The 20,834-nt window shown below is 35.3% G+C and overlaps 1 protein-coding gene across 1 annotated transcript in view; it reads right to left on the bottom strand.

Annotated features, from left to right (window-relative positions):
- Window positions 1-2,115: 2,115 nt before the first annotated feature.
- The window catches only part of LOC114390521 (protein MICRORCHIDIA 1-like), a 44,577-nt gene continuing 25,858 nt past the window's right edge, over window positions 2,116-20,834 (bottom strand). The window contains exons 10-18 of the mRNA XM_028351268.1: window positions 19,848-19,955; window positions 19,613-19,762; window positions 12,841-12,939; window positions 8,645-8,696; window positions 8,448-8,559; window positions 5,612-5,843; window positions 3,422-3,495; window positions 2,719-2,761; window positions 2,116-2,628 (exon numbers count right to left, since the gene is read on the bottom strand). Coding sequence (XP_028207069.1) covers window positions 2,527-2,628; window positions 2,719-2,761; window positions 3,422-3,495; window positions 5,612-5,843; window positions 8,448-8,559; window positions 8,645-8,696; window positions 12,841-12,939; window positions 19,613-19,762; window positions 19,848-19,955 — 972 coding nt within the window. The 3' untranslated portion in view covers window positions 2,116-2,526. The remainder of the gene's footprint in view (window positions 2,629-2,718; window positions 2,762-3,421; window positions 3,496-5,611; window positions 5,844-8,447; window positions 8,560-8,644; window positions 8,697-12,840; window positions 12,940-19,612; window positions 19,763-19,847; window positions 19,956-20,834) is intronic.

The following is a 20,834-nucleotide window of genomic DNA, read 5'->3' as shown; positions in this document are numbered from 1 at the left end:
GTGTCTTTGGAACAGAAGAAATGAGAAATTGTGGGATCACTCAGAAAAACCTCCACTTATCTAAGTTGCATCATCTATGCAATATCTTTCAGGATAGCTATATCTGTCAGGATCCAACCAAAATTCAACTGCACCAGGAAACCGCTCCAAACGAAAGCTGGGTACCTCCACCGCAAGGCCACATAAAATGTAACATAGATGTAACACTTTTCAAGGATATAAACAGCTTTGGCATTGGCTTGTGTTTCAGGAATCATTATGGAGACTTCATAGTAGCAAAGAAAGCTCTCTTCGCAGGCATCCCCAAGGTCATTGAAGCAGAATCTTGGGCCCATTATCAAGCTATACAGCTACTATAGACCTCCATCTCAGCAATGTCCATTTCGAGGTGGACTCCAAAACAGTGGCGAAAATGTTCAATAACAGACGTACATCAGGGAATCATTTTCAAACAATCATTGATAAATGTCGTCTCTCTTTCAATTTCATTTTAAACTCAAGGGTGGGTTTTGAAGGGAACAAATCATGTAACTCATTCTTTAGCTACAGCTTCAAGGTTCAATGCTGGCAGCCAATTTTTCAATTATATTTCTAATTGTATTCATGCATTACTTATGAATGAAAAATCTTAGCCTTGTTTTCCTAAAAAAAAAAAAATGTTATCTGAGTAATGTTAATTTCATTTCTCATTAACCTTAAACTCTCAATGTCTTTTCAATTATTTAATTGAGGGATAAATGACCACTTACATATCTAAAAGTATAAAGTGGAAATAATTTAGCCTTTCAAAAACAAAATTCTAATTTTGTTCAAGAATAGGTGAAAAATAATTACGTGACTTTACATTAGTATTAAATTTATGTGGACTTTTGGTTATTAAATTTTAAATTCAAGAAGTGACAATGATCATGCTCACTTTAGCATACTTCTACGCTCGAATGCAAAGAAATGAAATGATAATTTGTATACATTTTACGCTCAAATTTATATATACATTGGTAACAAAAAAATTATTAATTAAATACTAAAAGGTTAAATTTGATTCCAGCATTTTAAAAGGTTCAATTTAGTCATTAAATCATTTTAAAATGAACCAATTTAGTCCTTTCCTCCAACTTCATCCCTTAAAGGATTTGTAGAGCACAATTTTTTTTTCAAAAATATACTTTACTAATTAATTTAAAATTAATGGTGCAAGCAAAAGTCAAACTTATCATTTTGTGTTACTAGCATGATGCTCTAATCAACTCAATTAATAGACCAATTATGTTATAAAATAAATAATATTACTATATATAACACTAAAATTTTTAATGTATATTTAATGCATATGTAAATTTAAATAATAAATTTTGTAACAATTAATTTTGATATAACTCATGAATTAGCTCATCCTTATGTTTTTTTATAAATAAAAAACATTTAATTTTAAAAAAATTAATTTATTAATAAAATAAAAAAGTATTAGGCGACAGCAACAAAAGTACAAAGCCAAAAGTGAAAAAGAAATATAAATTGTTTATTTTTTTTAAAATAATGATAAATATAGTAACAATTAAAAACCACCATCATTCATAAATAAAAGCCACTAAAATTCACTATCCTAACCGCATAAACTTAATTGGACAGTAAGGACCAAATTGATACGTTCTAAAATAATTTGAGAATTAAATTAAACCTTTTAAAAATTTAATGTCAAATTGAAACTGTTAATATAATTTGGGGATCAAATTAATAATTAAGCTTAATAATTGTCCAAAAATTAAGAAAAGTACAAGTCACAATTAGCTAACAATGTAAAAAAAGCTCTATACTAACGCGTTCTAATTAACTTGCATTCTAACATACGTGACAAAGAATGTGATTGCCATTTCGTCACAATAAAAATCATATCAGAATAATAAATTGTTCTTCATATTTTTGCAATTACTTTTAAAATCAATTCAGAATTATAACTTGCATTAGATGAATTTTTGTCAATCAGTATTTCGATAATAAAATGAGGTCCTCTTTGCTCTTCGAAACCTCTTTTCCACAAGGACATTATTTGATCCGATTTCTTTGACAATAATAGCAGAAATTTTTAACCTAAAAGACAACTTTACAAATTAGAGGTTGATAAACAAATTCAAGAGCTTTTAATAACATCAAAAGAAAAAATAAGTTTCCATAGATTCAGTTAATAGCAACTTTAAATAGAGAGTTTCCTCTAATTACTTGAATCAGTTCTACTATATGTGCAAAGTCTAGTATGCCTTTTCTTCCGAACCAGCCAGAGTGAGTTGTTCTAACAGAGGTGAACGAACATATACAAAACAGGTGTTCTAACTGGTAGGTGCATTCATTTACATTGTAAAGATTCTATGGGCATAACTTTGCCCCTACATGTTTGGTTGTAGTTTGGTCGTTTAGCCCTCCTGAGTACCCCAAAAAAAAAAAAAAACAGGTGCTTTTACACTCGGACATTACTTGAAAGGTAATCAACTTGTCTCTCATTGATGATATGATGCTTGCATAACGTAATTATCATCCCTTAACACTCTTCGCCTTCCTCTTAGTCTCTAAGAGTGAAGATAGAAGATCACATTTCTTCTTGATTTGTTTCAATTCCTCCTCTAAGTCCACAACCTATTTTACATCAGCAGCACTAAAAACAAATTAGAACACAACGACTATTTTAATCAAAATCATCAAACTTTGTTATTTGACTGATATTACCGTCTGTTTCAATTCTGTCTCCTTTTCCCTGTACTCCTCACACCTGCAGAAAAGGGTTTCAGTGGGATCGCATTTGATAATATAACGGGTAAACAAGAAGCAGCCCAGGCATCTCAAGCATATATATACACCAAAGTGATTGTCATGTTAACCTTGCATTGCCAAAAGTTTGTAAGAATTATACAAAGGTCTGCATGTCATGTCATAAGTATTAATGATTATTATTTGGAGCGTATTGAATAGTAAAATTAAGATATTGCAATGAAGTAGAAAATCTTGGATTTGAGCGAAATTTCAGGTATAAGATAGCAGGATATAAATATCCTATCCAACAAAGTATTAAAGTTGAGAACCATGCTATTCCTGAATCCTGGTATACAAAATTAGGAATGTTCTGATGTAAACCATTGTCAACGGAACCTAACCCATATACATGCAAAATTATTGAAGAGAATAATAAACAAGTAGAGTACAAGAGATTACATCCAAAAACAAAAAATAAGAAGATAACAGAACCAAGGTGGCTAAAAATTACACATCCTTGTCACAGTAGGTCAATATGCTTTTGTTTAATGTACAACAAACGGATCACAGGGAAAATGGTTGATCAAGCATTACATTGAAGGAAAAAGTATAACTAGTATACAGATGAAAATGACAAATAGTTAATTTGTCTTAAAGGCAATTAAAAAAAACGATTTACCTCTCGAAAAGTTTTATGTTTTCTGCACAGATTTCATCAGGAGATACAGACACTGGAGTTTCTAGCATCGTACCCTGTGAGAAAAAATACACGCTCAAGAACCCCAAATTGTTGCATACTTAAGAAAATAAAATAGAAATATTTTGTTCAATGGCTGCATAGTCAATGGTGTTTCTTGTGTACCATTCAACTGGTGCATACAAACCATACAGTCCTAATAGTAAAAAGATAGTGCCGAGCAGAAGTGTTACTGTTGATGATGAGAGCAAAGGTTGAGTTGGGAGACTATAACCGGAAAGTAATAAAGTGACTACCAATTCTACTTGATATGCAATCTAAAAATTGTGCAGAAACAATTCAGATTCAGTCACAGTCCTCAGATAACTAGACAACCACCTAGATGTTCAAAGACTGTACATCTATTCCTGATTTTACAATGACTGAAGGGGAACATGGTGCATCTAGCTCTAACAGAACTAGTGTCTCTTGAGCAATCAATCAAGGAATATGAACGCAAAGCAGCAATGGAGGAAGAATTAAGGGCTATGGAAGAACCACAGATGAGAGCCAGCCATATTGATATTACCTCGCAACAAAAGGTCTATTGGAGTGAAATGGGTCTACAGAGTGAAGGTAATATCAAGTGGAGAAGCTGCAAATTGCAAGGCTAAGCTGATTGCAAAGGGGTTCTTGCAAAACGTTGGTTCAGATAACAGTGAAGTGATTGCACCTGTGGCCAGAATTGAAACCATCAAACTAGAGGTTGCTACAGCCCTATTTAGAGGCTGGTCATAACATCAATTTGATGTAAATCAACCTCCTTGATTTTGAAGTGACACTGACTGGACAAGAAAACAAGGTGTAAATTAAAGAAGGCTTTTCCTATTGGGTTTCAACAAGTGTAGAGCAAATATGGAGTATATGAGAGCTACTGCAGGCGATCCAATAGTTGTTTGCATGTAGATGACTTACTGGTTACTAGGAGTAATGTAATGAGTTTAAAAGGAGAATAATGTTGGAGTTTTAAATGACTGATCTTGGATTATTATCCTATTTTTTGCACAAGGAATTTGTCACTACAAGTGATGGAATTTATATGCATTAAAAGAGGTATACAACTTACACTGAAAAGATTTCACATGTTGGATTGAAAATTCTACTCAAACACCATTGTGGTACGAAGTTGGAGAAACAAGGGACAAGTTGGTAAACGCAACCTTGTGCAAGCTGATTGTTGCTCCTTGAGATTTTTGTTTAGCAGCAGGTCTGACATAGCTTATAGAGTAGGGTTAATTAGTAGACTTATGAATCATCCAAGGCTGTCTCACTTGCTTGCAGCTAAGAGGATACTAAGATATGTGAAAGGATTTTGGGACTATGGGTTCTCAAACCATGGCAAAAATGTTTCTGGTGAAATATTTGGTAACTATGACTCAGTGATGATAAAATTAACAGAAAGAGTACAGCAAGGTATGTGTTTCAGATGTGTGGAGCATTTATTTCATGGTGTTCAAAGGAGTTGGTGGTGGGACTGTTCTCATGTGAGAATACGTTGAAGCCTCAATGAGAGCTTGTCAAGCCTTGTGGCTTGAGAACTTGATGTCAGAAATGAAGATTAGAAGGGAAGAGCCTTTGAAAATGCCAATAAACAAGCAATAAAGTCAACTATAAGCTTAGCTAAGCACCCTTTTGCTCATGGAAGGAGCAAGAATATTGAAACAAAATTCCACTTCCTCAAAAAGGGAAGTTGGAGTTGAAAAATTGCAATACCAATGAGTAGTTGGCTGATTTTTAACAAAATCTCTTAATACTGATCGATTCAAGCTAATAAGAGACACCATAGGGGTGCTGTCTATTGCTAATCTAAATTACACGGAAGTGTTGTATATAATTCAGTTAGTGGTTATATGTTAGTGAATTGTTAACAAACTACTTGTAAATGTGTACCATAAATAGTGATGCTCTGTATATGTGATAAAAAGAAGTAAGAAATAAAATTTTCTATTCAATACCATATCTCTTATCTTGTTCTCTCTCTTTTCTTCTCTGTTCATGTAAGTGATCTCATTCATTCTGAGTATATGCTCTAACAAATAATGATCATATTTCATTCCACATACAGAAGCAAGTATGATTTCAGGCCATACATCAGAAAAATACAATCTTTTGCAGATTACGACAATGACTTACAAGCTGCTCACGACTCGAACCTTGCATGCCAATCACTGCAAGACCCACAATTGGCTGACTCAGGTCGCTTTGATGCTCAGCTACCAAGCTAGTATCCTGTTGATCAGCAAGCAACTGATTCTGTGGATTAATTGAATGTTGAGCTGATTTTCGAATGTGGGCTTCTTTTACTACATTTTTTTGTGACTTGAAATTTAGTGGCTGATATCCAATCAAGTGACAGTGATCTCTCCTGTTTAGTCCAAAACAAATTTCACCAAATCAAACCCTGTCAACCCCATAATGTTGATGTTATGGAAAAGATGTATCAGGAAGCACTAATCAACTTTTCATTTGAAACAAAAATTAATTACAGGTAATTGCACAAAAATAATGCAGCAGAGGACAATGCTTCTGCTAATCTATATTTACTATGATTCTCATTCTAGCAAATTCTGTTTGCCTTTATGCTTGAAACTTGTGGCCAGTAAGTATAAATAAGGATCTACAATGGCAAATATAATCAACTTTCACGGCTAACTTAATCCACTGTGTTCTTTTAATGTATAGGGGCCCTGTTGTGAAGCAAAAGTAGCTACCCACTTATTGGAATGCATACAGCTTCCGGCTGCAGTTATTTACTTTTAAAGAAATTGCAACTTGAACTAAAGAGTAAAACTCCAAGGAATATTAATAGAAAATCAAAATCGAAAGCATCAATTGCAATCATCTTTTCAAATAAAACCAGAGTCGATAAGCTTGTTAGCTAACACATGAACAATCATTAGGACAATTTATTGATGGGTGCAAGTGAATTAAGAAATTAAGAAATATACAGCATTAAGGAGAAGATCCACGATCGTTTTTAGGAATTGACTCGTATGAAGGCTCGTCAGCTGTGAACTGAACTCAGATCTACCACGCTCAACACTAAATTGGTGTCAGAAATCTTACTATGAGTCAAACCCTAGCAGATTTGCTTGCTTCGGTTGGAGATCCAATTAAACCTCAAGAACACATTGATGTGATTTTTGAAGATTTGCCTCTGGAGTATGACTCAGTTATTTTGGTGATTGAAAGCAAATTCAAACCATTGCTGATTGAAGAGGTTGAAGCTCTTCTCCTTCCGCATCATCTCAACAAATACCACAAAAAGCTGGTCTCTAAGTCCACGACTAATAATCTCACCGAAGCGGTGAATACATCTTCATTGTCGCCGTCGCAGTCCAATTCCTCTATATTGCTCAACTTCATGGATCTCAGAGTTCTGAGATTGATACTTCTAGCTATGGATTTCATGGTTCAGGACATGGAGGTTTTTGCAGTGCCTGCAATGGTCGTGGTGGCCAATATTCCAATATCCAATGCCAAGTCTGCTTCAAGTAAAATACAACCCATTTATTCTAGGTATTTGCGGTATTTGCGTGGAGGCTAATAAGAGACAGACTGCCGACAAGACAAAATTTGCGGAGGAGACAAGTACAGCTCACAGATATACTATGTCCTTTCTTCAAAATTCAAGAGGAGGGTGCATCCCATTTATTCTTCCACTGCAGTAAAATACAACCCATTTGGTGGGAAACTATGACATGGCTGCACATTAAAGGTGTTTTCCCATTAAGTTCAAAGCAGCATTTCCTTCAACATTTGGGTGTTCAAGCTGCCGGAGTAAGGATTAACAGATGGCAATACTGGTGGTTAGCATTAACATGGTCCATTTGGAAGCTTAGAAACAGCATAGTGTTTTCTAATGCAACTTTCAATGCTAATAAACTGTTTGAAGATGCAACATTCCTACTTTGGTCTTGGCTTAGGAGTTTTGAGAAAGATTTCACAGTCCATTTTAATCAATGGTCAAGTAGCTTTACACAAAGTTTTATGTATCATCAGAGGATTGCATAGTTACGGGCCTAATACATGTAAATTTCATATGCAAACTGTATCCATAGATTGGTTCCCTTTCAGAATATGAATGTCTGATTGTGGAACCATTTGTATGGTACTTTTATGTATTATCAGTACCTCTGGTACTCCATTCTATATCTATAATACTATCTTTGCTGATAAAAAAAAAAAGTCTGCTTCAAGTATGGGCATATTGCTATGAATTGTTATCATTGATTTGATCAAGCCTATCAACCTACAATGCCTCAGTCTTTCCAAGGCTTTCAGAGTTTTCAAAATTTCAACAATAATTCACCATTTCCTCCAAACAATTATACACTGCCAAACCAGCTAATGTCTCCAACTTTGCCTCTCTTTCCTGTAATCTGCAACATACTCAGCCATGCCCTCAGTTCCAACATCAACCTAGTGCTATGATCACTGATGCCACTCTAGTCTCCTATGGTGCTTGGTGCCTCCTTCCATGTTAATGGTGATTCTCAAAATATCCCAGCAGCTGAGTCCATTGGAAGGTCCAGGTCAGATATTCATTGGTAATGGCCAAGGTTTGGCTATTCATTCTTTGGGTTCCTCTCAATTTACTTTTCTAAACTCATGAGAGTGAAGAGGAGGGGGGGTGGGGTGAATATTGTACTTAGAGCAGTCTATTACTGCATCTCTTGGGTGTTAGTGAGCGAGTGATCTTGACAGCTGTCTTAAGCTTAGAGGTAGTTAGTTAGTTGTAACTAACCTCTGTATAAATACCTATCAGTTGTACAGTTACTATTGGGAATGAAATCATTTTTCAATTCTTCTTCTCTAAACTCTCACTGAATCATTAACAATGTCAAATATCCATATAAAGAAATTCAACACTAAAGTATGTACAAAATTCGTAGAAACCAAAAAATATAATTCTACAACAAAATAAAAGAAAACTGTTCAAGACAAACTATGTAATACAGTAACAAACCAGTAATCCATTGTCATTTGTTTCAGCTTGTTTTCCAACCGAATGAACAGCACCGATCTCTCAAAATCCTGCTTGTCATGCGCTGGTTCTATGAAATTGGCTTCAAGAACCCCTAAATATGTACCAGTAAATTAAAAAACCTGGGAAGGAGTAAAGCATATGCAGAGAAAATGTGTAGAAGAAGAATAAAATTATACCAACAACACAACGCCCTTTTGAAGAACCATCAGCTACTACTTTCCAAAAGGGCTGCAGCCTCACAAAAAGGTTAACCACATCAGAATTATAATTGGGAGCAAATAATACATTTAGAAACAAATTCCTATTGCACTACTACCAATAAAGCAATGTGTAGGTCCCTAAACTTCCATGTTTCAATTGACATTCTAAATGTTCAAATTAGAGTTTTAGAGAGGGGGGAGAGGAGATCAAAGAGATCGAACACACCAAGTTTGTAGACATGACTTTATGTAATGTGTTACAATATGATGCAATACATAAAAAACTAACCTTATTTCTATTATCAATACTAGATCATAATTAATAGGCTTAAATATGTTTCTCGTTTCTGTGAGTCAGAGTTTTTTTCATTTTTTGGTGCCTGTAAGTTCATTTTTTTAATTTTAGTTCTCCTATATGATATTTTGCTCATTTTTTATTCCTGTAAGTTTACATTTTTTCAATTTTGATTCTTGTAAGATTCTAATTTTTTCATTTATAGTTCCCATAAGTTTGCGCTTACAGGGACCAAATTGGAAAACACAAACTTATAGGGACTAAAATGAGCAAAATATCTTGCAGGGATCAAAATTGAAAAAGCGCAAACTTACAAGAACTAAAATTAGAAAAATAAACTTTCAGAGACCAAATATGAAAAAATGCTAACTTACAAGGACCAAACACATATTTAAGCCTAAATAATAAACCAAACTAAATAAGGAAACAAATTATGAGATAGTAAGGAAATATAGAAACTAATCCTAGGAAATAAAAAGAAATATGGAAAGTAATCCTAAAAGATAATCTAAAATACTCTAAATTATTCTAAAATATAAGGGATGGAAAGTAATCCTAAAAGATAATCTAAAAAACTACATATATCTTCCCTATTTTTATGTGCTGACCATACACATAGTTCTCTTAAAAATAACAAAGCAACGTGCAAGGGAGTAGGTGTAACTTTTCAATTGAGAAGGGTATAAATGTATTAAGCACCAACCTCAAGGGAGGTAAATGTAATTATTATCCCTTATATTTTAGAATAATTTAGAGTATTTTAGATTATCTTTTAGGATTACTTTCCATATTTCTTTTTATTTCCTAGGATTAGTTTCTATATTTCCTTACTATCTCATAATTTGTTTCCTTATTTAGTTTGGTTTATTATTTAGGCTTAAATATGTGTTTGGTCCTAAAAGATAATCTAAAATACTCTAAATTATTCTAAAATAATAAATAAAATAAGCGGCAGGTAAAAAATTCAGTAAAAAAAAGGTGCAAGTGTAATTAGCACTCAATTCAAGGGAGAGGTCAATGTAATTATCCCTAAGTACAATTAAAATAAGATTGGATATTTTTCATATATTACACTCCCCCTCAAGCTGAAGCTTATTAATCTTTATGTTTGATACAAATAAACCCTTTAAATATATGGCTCACCAGATATGGATGGAATTATCAACATGCAAGAGAGGTTGTTGGCATGAGTCACCACTGAGATAGGGGAAATTACCATTAGCATGTATCACAACAGGAGGATGGAAGAATAATGAATTACAGCCAATTCATTATAAATATTGATGAAAAGAAGTCCCCGAAGTGATCATTTGATGAAAAGAAAACATTACGACAAACATTGGATGGTTTGCAATGGAAATAATGACATATTTGGTTTTATGCCAGGGAGATCTACAAGAGAGTCTTACATATGTTTTTCGTTGACTTGGAAAAAGCTTATGACCGTATCTGATACCTCTAGATGGGATAAGCCCTTCAAGGTTTATCAGCAAAGGCCCAAATCCAATTAAGTGTTAGCAGCACTGGCGTTTATGCCTGAAGGGTAGAAGGGGAAATTGTAATTAGCTTGGTTAGTAAGTGGGGGGCGGTGTGTGCATTATGTTATAAAGGATACTGTAATAATCATTGGGGATCATCTTTGGGATCAGTTAGGGGAATTTGGAGCAGAGAGGTTCTCTCTCTTGCTTGGGGGAGCCTTGGCTCTCAGTTATCTCTCACTTCTTTCTTTCTTTTCTATCATTCTTACCTTGTTTTGCAGGCACCATTGATACAAAACGTATCAGTATCCCAAGAGATATGTTCTGGAAGACTTTGGAGAAAAAAGGTGTGCTCATGGCTTATATCCGAACCATTCAAGACATGTATGAAGGGCTACTAGAGTGAGAATTCCAAGAGGTGAAACTAAGGACTTTCCTATTGGGATAGGATTACATCAAGGTTCAGCCTTAAGTCCTTACTTGTTTAACCTAGTCTTGGATGTGCTTATCAAGGACATACAAAAGGTTATCCCTAATAGCATGCATTTTGCTGATGATACAGTCTAAAGGCAGACTTTGACAACAAAAGGTTTTTGCTTAAATAGGAGTAGGACAGAGTATATGCAATGCAATTTTAGCAATAGACAAGAGGATTTTGGCTCAAAAGTAAAATTGGGAGAGGATGTCATACCACAGGTTTCAAAGTTTAAATATCTGGGATCAATCATACAAGATGATGGTGAAATTGATGAGGATGTCACACATAGGATACAAGCAGGATAGCAAGCATCAAGGTTTATTTGTGATCGCAAAGCACCAACCATACTCAAAAGCAAGTTTTATGGTACAATTATATGTCTAACTATAGTATATGGTTGTAAATGTTGGGCTTTAAAGGGAAACATGAGAGAAAAGCGGGAGTAGTAGAAATGAGAATGTTAAGATGAATGTATGATCATATAAGAAAAGATAGAATACGAAATGACGTTATATGAGAAAAGGTGGTTTGGGCGAAGGCCACAAGAGGCGCCAGTTAGAAGAGTAGACCGTAAGATTTTTAGCCTGGAGAAAAGGAGAAGAGGGTGACTGAAAAGGATGTTGGAGGAAATAATCAAGGGAGATCTTAGACTTAATAATATTTTTGAAACTTTGCTTTTTAACCGTGTCAAACGGCGTCGTGTGATTCATGTAGCCGACCTCACATAGTGGGATAAGGCTTTGTTGTAGTTGTTGTAGCTTATATGGCATGTACTATATATTTTAAATTCTCAAAAAAGGATAAAAATTACACAAAATTCAAGGCATTCATAATTAACAATAAAAAGTCATGGGCACCTTAAGCAAAACCCACAAGTTAATACAAAGTTAAATCAAATACAAGCTTCCTAGTTGTTGCCCTAACTAATAACAAGTGGCAACAGTTGTCACAAAAATAGTCAGCCAAACAAGCCCTAGTGTTTCAAGGGCTTTAGTGAAATGAAGAGATAGTGCCACTATCCCGTCCTCTGAAGCCACTATTTCATTTACAACGGACACCACACTTTGCTTTGCTATGGCAGCACCTCTGCTACATGGCGATAGGCGCTATTTAAAACCCTATCCAAGATATATCAAATTATTTCAGGAAAAAAATAAGATACTATTGAATACTTCTCATATTCTAACACCGAATAATCAAAGTTTTTTTAGGAAAAAAATTGAAAAAAAAAAAGAAGCTAAAATAGAAAATGAGATTCAATTGTCTTAGAATGTGGGTTTTGGGCCTAACTCAATCCCAAAAACTAACTCAAAGGCTAAGGGTTGTCCCCCACTTATATACTCTATCTTGACATTAACTCTCTAATATGGGACGGATTTTTCCCAATATACCCTCTCACACCCAGCACTTTGGAGCTTGGTACATGGATAATATGGTTTGTGGCCCGCTTAATGAATCTAGCATAGGCTCTAACTCTGATACCATCTCAGAAAGTGAGTTTAGGCCTAACTCAATCTCAAAAGCTAACTCAAAGGGTGAGGGTGCCCCCCAGTTATATATTTGAGCCTAATTCAACCCCTAAAGTTAGCTCAAAGGGTAAGTGCAACAGTTATTCAACTACTCACACTAAGTAGTTATAGATATTTTGTTCTGTTATGACAGCTGTTATGATAGTTGTCTTAACATCTAAGTCTATATAAAGTCATTAATATACTCTTTACTTGGTTAATGAAAATCCCTATTTACATCTACTTAGAAATATATTAAATTGCACATGGAAATTCAATATTGAGCATTTCACACATTTATATCTAAAACTGGTGGTTTGCTGAATGAGAATATAAACAAAATGAAGATACTTGAAAAACCAACTGAAATAAACATTATTTGAGATAAGACATTTCAAGCATTCATTACATACCTTGATTAGGCGATTTTTGTGGTACACATTAAATCCAGTAACCTTAATTTCTGCAGCCTCCTTTATAAATCCAATGGTTGTCTTTGTCTCCGCTATAGCCTATAACATACCAAATTCATTAGTTTGAAAATCTAAGAAAAAAATCATATTCAAATGTCCACGAGTGATGATTGAATAAACAGTTATTTATAAAACATTATCTCTTTTTGTGATACTGATACGGAAGAAAATCAATAGAAGAAAGAAAAAGATACACTCAAGAAATGAAGGGGAAAACAAGGAAAAAAATGCAAATCTTCAAGGGTCTGCTTTTCCTAATCCTTTCAGCCTTCTCTCTCTGTCAACTTATCAAATATCCATTATCCTCCACTCTTGCTGTAATGCTAGTCTCCCACACACTCAGCAGATTTTGATAACCATCTATCACATATAAATCTAACACTCCCCCTCAAGCTGAAACATATAAATTGTATGCTCCAAGCTTGGAACTTATGAACTAGATTCGAGGCCCTCTCTAAGATTTGGTCAAATTATCTGCATGCTGATCATTTGAGCTGACAAATTGAGTACTAATCTCCTTAGACAGAAGCTTTTATTTGACAAAATGACAGTCAATTTCTATAGGTTTAGTTCTTTCATGAAACACGGGATTAGAAGCAATACGGAGAGCTACCTCAATACAACTTCATTTGTTTGACTTCACAAAACTTCAACTCTTGAAGTTCTTTTATACATACTAACTCACAAGTGGTTGTGGCCATAGCTCTATATTCTGCTTCTGCACTAGACCGAGCAAATGGTGTTTTGCTTCTTACTCTTACAAGAGATAATATTGCCTCCAATGGTTACACAATATCCGGTAGTACCTTCTGTCTATGGAGCATCCAGCTCAATCAGCATAACAATACCCAGAGAGTTGGGTATTTCCTTTATCCTCATATAACAATTCTTGTCCTGGAGCTTTTTTAATATAATTGAGAATGCGAATCACAACATTCCAATGACCAACATGAGGAGCCTGCATGAATTGACTAACCACACTGACCGCAAAAGAGATGTCAGGTCTTGTAATTGTGAGATAAATGAGCTTTCCAACCAGTGTTTTATATCTTTCTGAATTCGACTATGGTTCACCTTGATAAGGTGCTGATTGAATAAACATTGTTATTTATAAAACATTAACTCTTTTTGCGATACTGATAAATCAATAAAAGAAAGAAAAAGATACATTCAAGAAATGAAGGGGAAAACAGGGAAAAAAATGCAAATCTTCAAGGGTCTACTTTTCCTAATCCTTTCAGCCTTCTCTCTCTGTCAACTTATCAAATATCCATTATCCTCCACTCTTGCATGAATTGACTAACCACACTAACCGCAAAAGAGATGTCAGGTCTTGTAATTGTGAAATAAATGAGCTTTCCAACCAGTCTTTTATATCTTTCTGAATCCGACTATGGTTCACCTTGATCTGTCATTAACTTTTGATTTGGGTCCATAAGACTATTAATGGGTTTACAATTAGTCATGCCTGTTTCTTCTAAAATATCAAGAGTATACTTCCTTTGTGAGACCACAATGCCTTCCTTTGACTGAGCTACCTCAATACCAAGAAAGTATTTAAGACTTCCAAGGTCTTTAGTCTGAAAATGACTAGACAAGTACTTTTTTAGTTGAGAAATTTTAGTTGTATCATTTCCTATGATAACTATGTCATCCACATAGACAACAATATAGACACATTTCCCAAGAGATGTATGGCAATAAAAAATTGAATTATCTACTTCACTTAGTTTCAGCCCAAGACTTTGAATAAATTTTCCAAACCAAGCTCATGGAGATTGCTTGGGCTCGTAGAGGGACCGCCAAAGCTTACAAACTAGACCAGACTCCCCCTGAGCAACAAATCCAGGCGGTTGCTCCTTGTAAATTTCCTCATCTAGTAACCATGAAGAAAGGCATTTTTAATATCCAGCTAATATAGGGGCCAATGAACCAATAGCAGCCACGGAAAAGAAGAGCCAAGTAGTAGTGATTTTGGACATGAGAGAAAGTATCACCATAGTGAAGACCCTATATCTGGATGTATCCTTTGGCCACTAATCGAGCCTTAAGACAACCAACTTCACCATTAGGACCAACTTTAATAGCATATACCCATCTACAACCAACCGCCTTCTTCCTAGGAGGAAAAGGAACCAACTCTCATGTACCACTATGTTCAAGAGCCTGCATTTCAACAATCATGACTTGTTGCCGTTCAGGATGGTCAAAAGAAGATAAAGAGGAAACAAAAGAGAAATATATAAGAGATAAATGATGATAACTCAGAAAATCATAAATAGGATGAGGATTTCGAGTAGACCGAATACCTTTCCTAAGAGCAATGGACCACCCTAAGTCATCATCATGAGGAGGTCATGAAGGACAAGGATTCATCGTAGGGGAAGCTAATGGAGAAGGACATGAATCAGAAGACTCTTCATGTAATGTAAGACTAGTTCCTTATGCCTTGTGTTGGGATATCAAAAGAGGTGATGAAGATAACTCGACTAGACGATTGGTTGGAGGGAGAGAATGATTGATGTGAAACCTTGCTTGGCACTGAGTAGTTGCCAAAACCTTGTGACGGACCGAAATTAGGCTTTGTCAATGGAGCTTGGGTGATGTTAATCGCCAACGAGTTAGCAAGCTTCTTGCGAAACTTTTGCAATTGAGACTCAAGCGCAAGTAGCAATGCTTCAACCTCTTCGATAGGAAAGGTTCAAACTTGCTCTCGATGACAGTGATCACAAAGCTATAATCTTGTGGAAGTTCTTCAAGAATCACATCAATGTGTTCTTGGAGTGATATCAGATCTCCAACAGAGGCAAAAGCATCAACTAAAGTTTTGATGCGAAGGAGAAACTCAAGCATGGTGTTATCTTCAAGATTCGTTGTGCGCAACTCTGTTTGAAGCTATCGAGCCTTCCTGCGGGTTTGTTTATGAAATACTCATGAATTTTCTCCCGAACTTGATAAAAGTGATTATTTCCAAGAACACGAGATAAAATTGACAAAGAGAGCATCGATTGAAGCCATGTCAATAGGACTTGATATTGTCGTTCCCAAACACAATATGCATGGTTTTCATTTCTTGCTTCATAATCAGCCTTCGTGAGAATTTTGCGGAAGTCAAAGGATTTGCAACAAATCTCTGAAGCCGATGAGATTTGACCACCAGTTATACTTGTTGCCTCCATAGCAGAAAGTTTGAATCATCAAGTTTCTCGAGGATTGGATGGAAAGAGGGAGAGGAAGAGGAGGGAACAAAATTGGATTAAGTTGTGGAAGAATTGGTTTCAGCCATTGTTGATTGCTTTGAAGCTCTGGATCGTCATTGAGCTCTAGATACCATAATAGAATAACTAGATAAGAACAAAGAAAAAGATCTCTTGATATTATTTCCCACTTAATCAAGAAGTACAGTTAGGTGTATACAGTGTCCTGTTGTTTCAATGATAGTTGGCACTAGCTTAACTACTTAATAACTAAACTAACTAACCAAGGTTGAAGTTGAGTAACTTCACCTTTACAATATACTCTAATAGTTTTGGTTGTCATATACATGTTCTTCATACCAATAATGCTAAAGAATACTTTTATACACCATTTACTACTTTCATGAATGAAAATGGCATATTGCATCAATCTTCTTGCATTGTCCCTCCAAAACAAAATGGAGTTGTTTAGCTTAAAAATTGTCATCTTATGGAGGTTGTCTGAGCCCTATTGTTTGTGACAAAGCTTCAGAATTTTTTTGGATAGATGCAGTCCTTAATGCTACATATTAATTTTTTGTATGTCATCTTTTGTATTAAATGTTGAAATTCCCATTGTTTCCTTTTTCCTTATCAATCTCTGTTCCCCTTACCCCATAAAATATTTGGTTGAACATGTTTTGTGTATGATGGTTGTCCCCAAGTAATCAAGTTGGACTCAAAGTCATTGAAATGTGTGTTCTCATGTTACTCTAGGACCCATAAAGGGTATTGTTGCTTTCCTTCGGACCTTGGTTGACACCTCATTTTTGCATGTGACTTTTGTTGAAGATTTTCATTTTTTGTAGAGTTTGAATCCTTTGTGCCTATGTATGAGTCGGGTGATTCTCTCTTAAATTACAATCTTATCGACTTTGTTCCTCTGACTCCTCTTGATACAGATTTCCAGTTCTTTGAGTAGACATTCTTGTCATCCCAAACAGATGTCACTTGAAGGTCCACCAGAGGATACTCAACCTCTATTAGTACCTCTCCAGCTTCTGCAAATACTCAACAGATGTCACATTTGTAAATGTACTTATCCTATTTCTTCAAATGTCTTTTGCTCATTTGTCACACACCTCTAAGTCTTTTGTTGTTGACCTAGATTCTATTTCTATCCCTAAATATCTTTCAGATGCCCTTAGTCATGGTGGCTCAAGACAAGAAATGGAGGAGAATATGATGGCTCCTGAGAAATGAAATTTAGAATTTTATTTCCCACCCTGCAAGGAAGCAAGCTATTCGTTGCAAGTGGGTTTATACTATCAAGATGAACCCTAATGGCTTTGTGGCCCGTTTAAAGGCTCACCAATTGGAAATGCCTACTATTGAGGTTGAAGGTTGGGAGCAATAGAGAATCAAAGGACGCTACACAAAGAGGCATCAATTTGCTTCCAACAAGCTCGACCTTCGGAAGGGATGTCCATAGCCAAAGTGGTCGGCATGACCTTAACCACAGAACCATGGTTGGTCAATAGCTGCCCAGATACTTTAACCGACTAATCCTCTCAGCTTTCACATGGGAATAGAGGTATGTTCGTAAATGTCATTGCTAAGCCAAGATCCAAAGGGGTGTCACTGGAAGCACGAAAAGGCAGCCAAACAATGGCAACGGTTGTCAGAGGTAGATGAGTGTTAGGGAGAAATCATCGACAAGTGGATTTGTCGAAAAAATGCACGCGCTGAAAAAAGAGGGTGTATGGTGGTGTGTCTACCAATGAAGGGCAGCACGTCCAACGACAACAGGCAGTAGGTCAAGTGGCATAGGGGTTACTAGAGTACGACAACTCCAATCTCAGAGTCGTGATGGAGAAAAGATGGCATGGCAACGGCCAAATAAGTTTAGTGGGAACATTGAGACGAGCACTATGTGCTTGGGGAAAAAGGCACCCATTGTTTGAGAAAGAAAGACGGAGAATCAAACCCTAAAACACTTCCAGATACCGTATAAGATTTACAGGAATTGTGTGTTATTCCACATGTGCTGATTTTATTTACAATTAGAGAATGAAAAATAATTAAGCATACTATGAATAAGAGTCACTACAAATGAGCCATACAATACTTTCCAACTTTCCCTATATACAATAAATCAAATCAGATCTCTAACATTCTCCAAACTCATTTTCAAACTTAAAGACTTGGGGACCTTTTAGTACTCCTTGGGTATCGAAGTTATCAACTCAAAGAAAGGGATATTCCCATCACAAAAAAAAAGTATGTTTTGGACCTGTTGAATAAGATTGGTTTAGCGGGAGTCAAACCACGTGAAGCCCGTATTGAGTCAAGAGTCAAGCTAATAGTAGATGGAGTTCCATTCTCTAATCCACTGAGATACAAATGAATGGTGGGAAAGTTGAACTATCACTGTTACCAAGCCTAATATTGCCTTTCTAGTAAGAGTTGTAAGTCAATTGATGTCTTCTTCGGCTAACACACAATGGGAGGTACTTATCCGCATTGTTAAGTACTTGAAGAAAGCTCCAAACCAGGGGATTGTATATCAAGATCATGGACATATGCAAGTGGGGGCTTTCTCTGATGTGGATTGGGCAATGTCTCCTACAGTCCGTAAATCTACCACATGCTACTATGTATTTCTTGGAGGTAATTTGATCTCTTGGACGAGATCTAGTGTAGAGGCAGAACATAGGGTTATGGCTCAAAAGATTTGGGAGTTGATATGGGTGACAAATTTTGGAGATGGGATTTGCTAATATTTGTCCTATGAAACTGTGGTGTGACAACCAAGCTACCATATATATCATATCAAATTCAATCTTTCATGAAAGAACAAAGCATGTTGAGGTAGATTGTCACTTCATTCGAGAGAAGGTCCAATAGAATCTTATATCTACCTCTTATGTCAAGACATGCGACCAAATAGCAGATGGGTTTGCAAAAGCTTTGAATGGGTGAAGCATGATTTTATTTAAAACAAGCTGAACATGATTATTTATACTCTAGCTTAAGGGAGAGTGTTAAGAATTGTTAAGAATAAAAGGGTTTTACCATGTATACGGACTTCCCCAATGTGCTTGTATATATTTAACCTAGTAATATAAAGACGAGGGTAGCTACACATGTAGAATACTTAATTACAGCTTACTTTCTCTTCCTTAAGCTATGAATATTCTCCAAAATTCCACCTTACCCGTGTGAGACATTATGCTACTTCTTTTCTTGGTCCTTCTCTACATACTATAGTATTAGGAGGTTTATCAAAATTTAAAAAATATTATCAGATAAAATATTGCAAGTTTAACATATAAAAACCACTCTGCTGGTTATTGATTACAATTTCTTTATTTAATACTTGGAGCATAAGATCCACACAAACAGGTTTTATGTCAAGCAGACTTATATTCATGTATATCCATACTATGCAGAAAATGTAGCAAGTTTCATGGAAGTGCCATATAAAAAATTGCTTTCAACAATTTTTAATTGCTACTCCACATCATGGATCTAACCTCATTTGTTGCCATGGCTAGCTGAGGCTTATATGGAATTACTTTTGAATATATTAAATCGTCCGCAATGTTAAATTGATCCACAAGTTTCCCCCTTAGTATGATTGAGAAGTTAGAAAATTTTCTAAGGTACAACATCGAAACATATGCCTGAAACATTTAAAGGAGCAATCAGAAAACAAGATAAAAATTAGCAAACGGAAACAATAAATACAATTGAAATCTAAAGTATTACCCGTAAAGAAAAACGAAGGCGGTAAGAAATATGTGACTGAAGCTGAACAGTTTTTTTCCTCAAATTTTTCTCAGCTCCATGGTTGGCCTCATCTCTCAGCATAATATCCTATGCAAAAGACCAATGAAGATCATGACTGCTATCACAGATACACTAATGTGCTTGCTACATCATATACACTATAATAGATAAGCCAACCGCACTGATTATCTTAAACAAGACTTGTGACAGGAGCAGAAAATTGACCAAATATGATAGTTGGTACGAAGCAATTTGTAAGCATTGACATAGGTGACTAAGATGTAACAAAATAGTTCACAATAACAAATGAACAAAAAACGTGTTGAAATTGTAACTAATAGAGGTTATTTCTTTCATAGTCTATTAATATTCAGTTAGTTGTAACAGTGTAACTGACGGTTGAGTCAGCAGTCAGTCCTTAGTAGTCTATAATAATACCTATACATTCTCAACAATGAATCATTTATCAATTTCAAAAATCCTTTTTTCAGATCTTTCTCTCTTGAAACCCTATCTCTATTTCTACTAGGGTACCATGAGTTGCTGAGATCCTCGCCAATTTACCGTTGAATCCTGAAACTTGTGTAACTAGTGAAAACTTAACATACTACGAGCAATAGTATTGAAAGGGTTTACAGTATGTGTCTTGGATGTGACCACACTTAGTCTTTATTTATAGTAAGCAAATAGAATTAGTATTGATTACATAATACATAGGATCCACTAAAAATGAGTAATAAGGATGAAATCCCTACTTGCTTTCTAATAATAAATTAGAGAATAAAACGTAATCTCAAATAGAATACTATATCTCTAATATCCCCTCTGCTAATTCAAAGCGAGTGAATGGTAGAAAGCAGATCATAGAGAAATTACAACTAGCAGAAAACCGAGACTAATTTATTGTGAAAATGAAATTTATAAAATTGATATAAGAGAATTTGAGAGACCTGTACTCTCCTACTT

Source organism: Glycine soja, chromosome 16 (assembly GCF_004193775.1).
Source record: "Glycine soja cultivar W05 chromosome 16, ASM419377v2, whole genome shotgun sequence".
NCBI classification, from domain to species: Eukaryota; Viridiplantae; Streptophyta; class Magnoliopsida; order Fabales; family Fabaceae; genus Glycine; species Glycine soja.
This window is presented reverse-complemented; position numbering and strand designations above follow the sequence as displayed.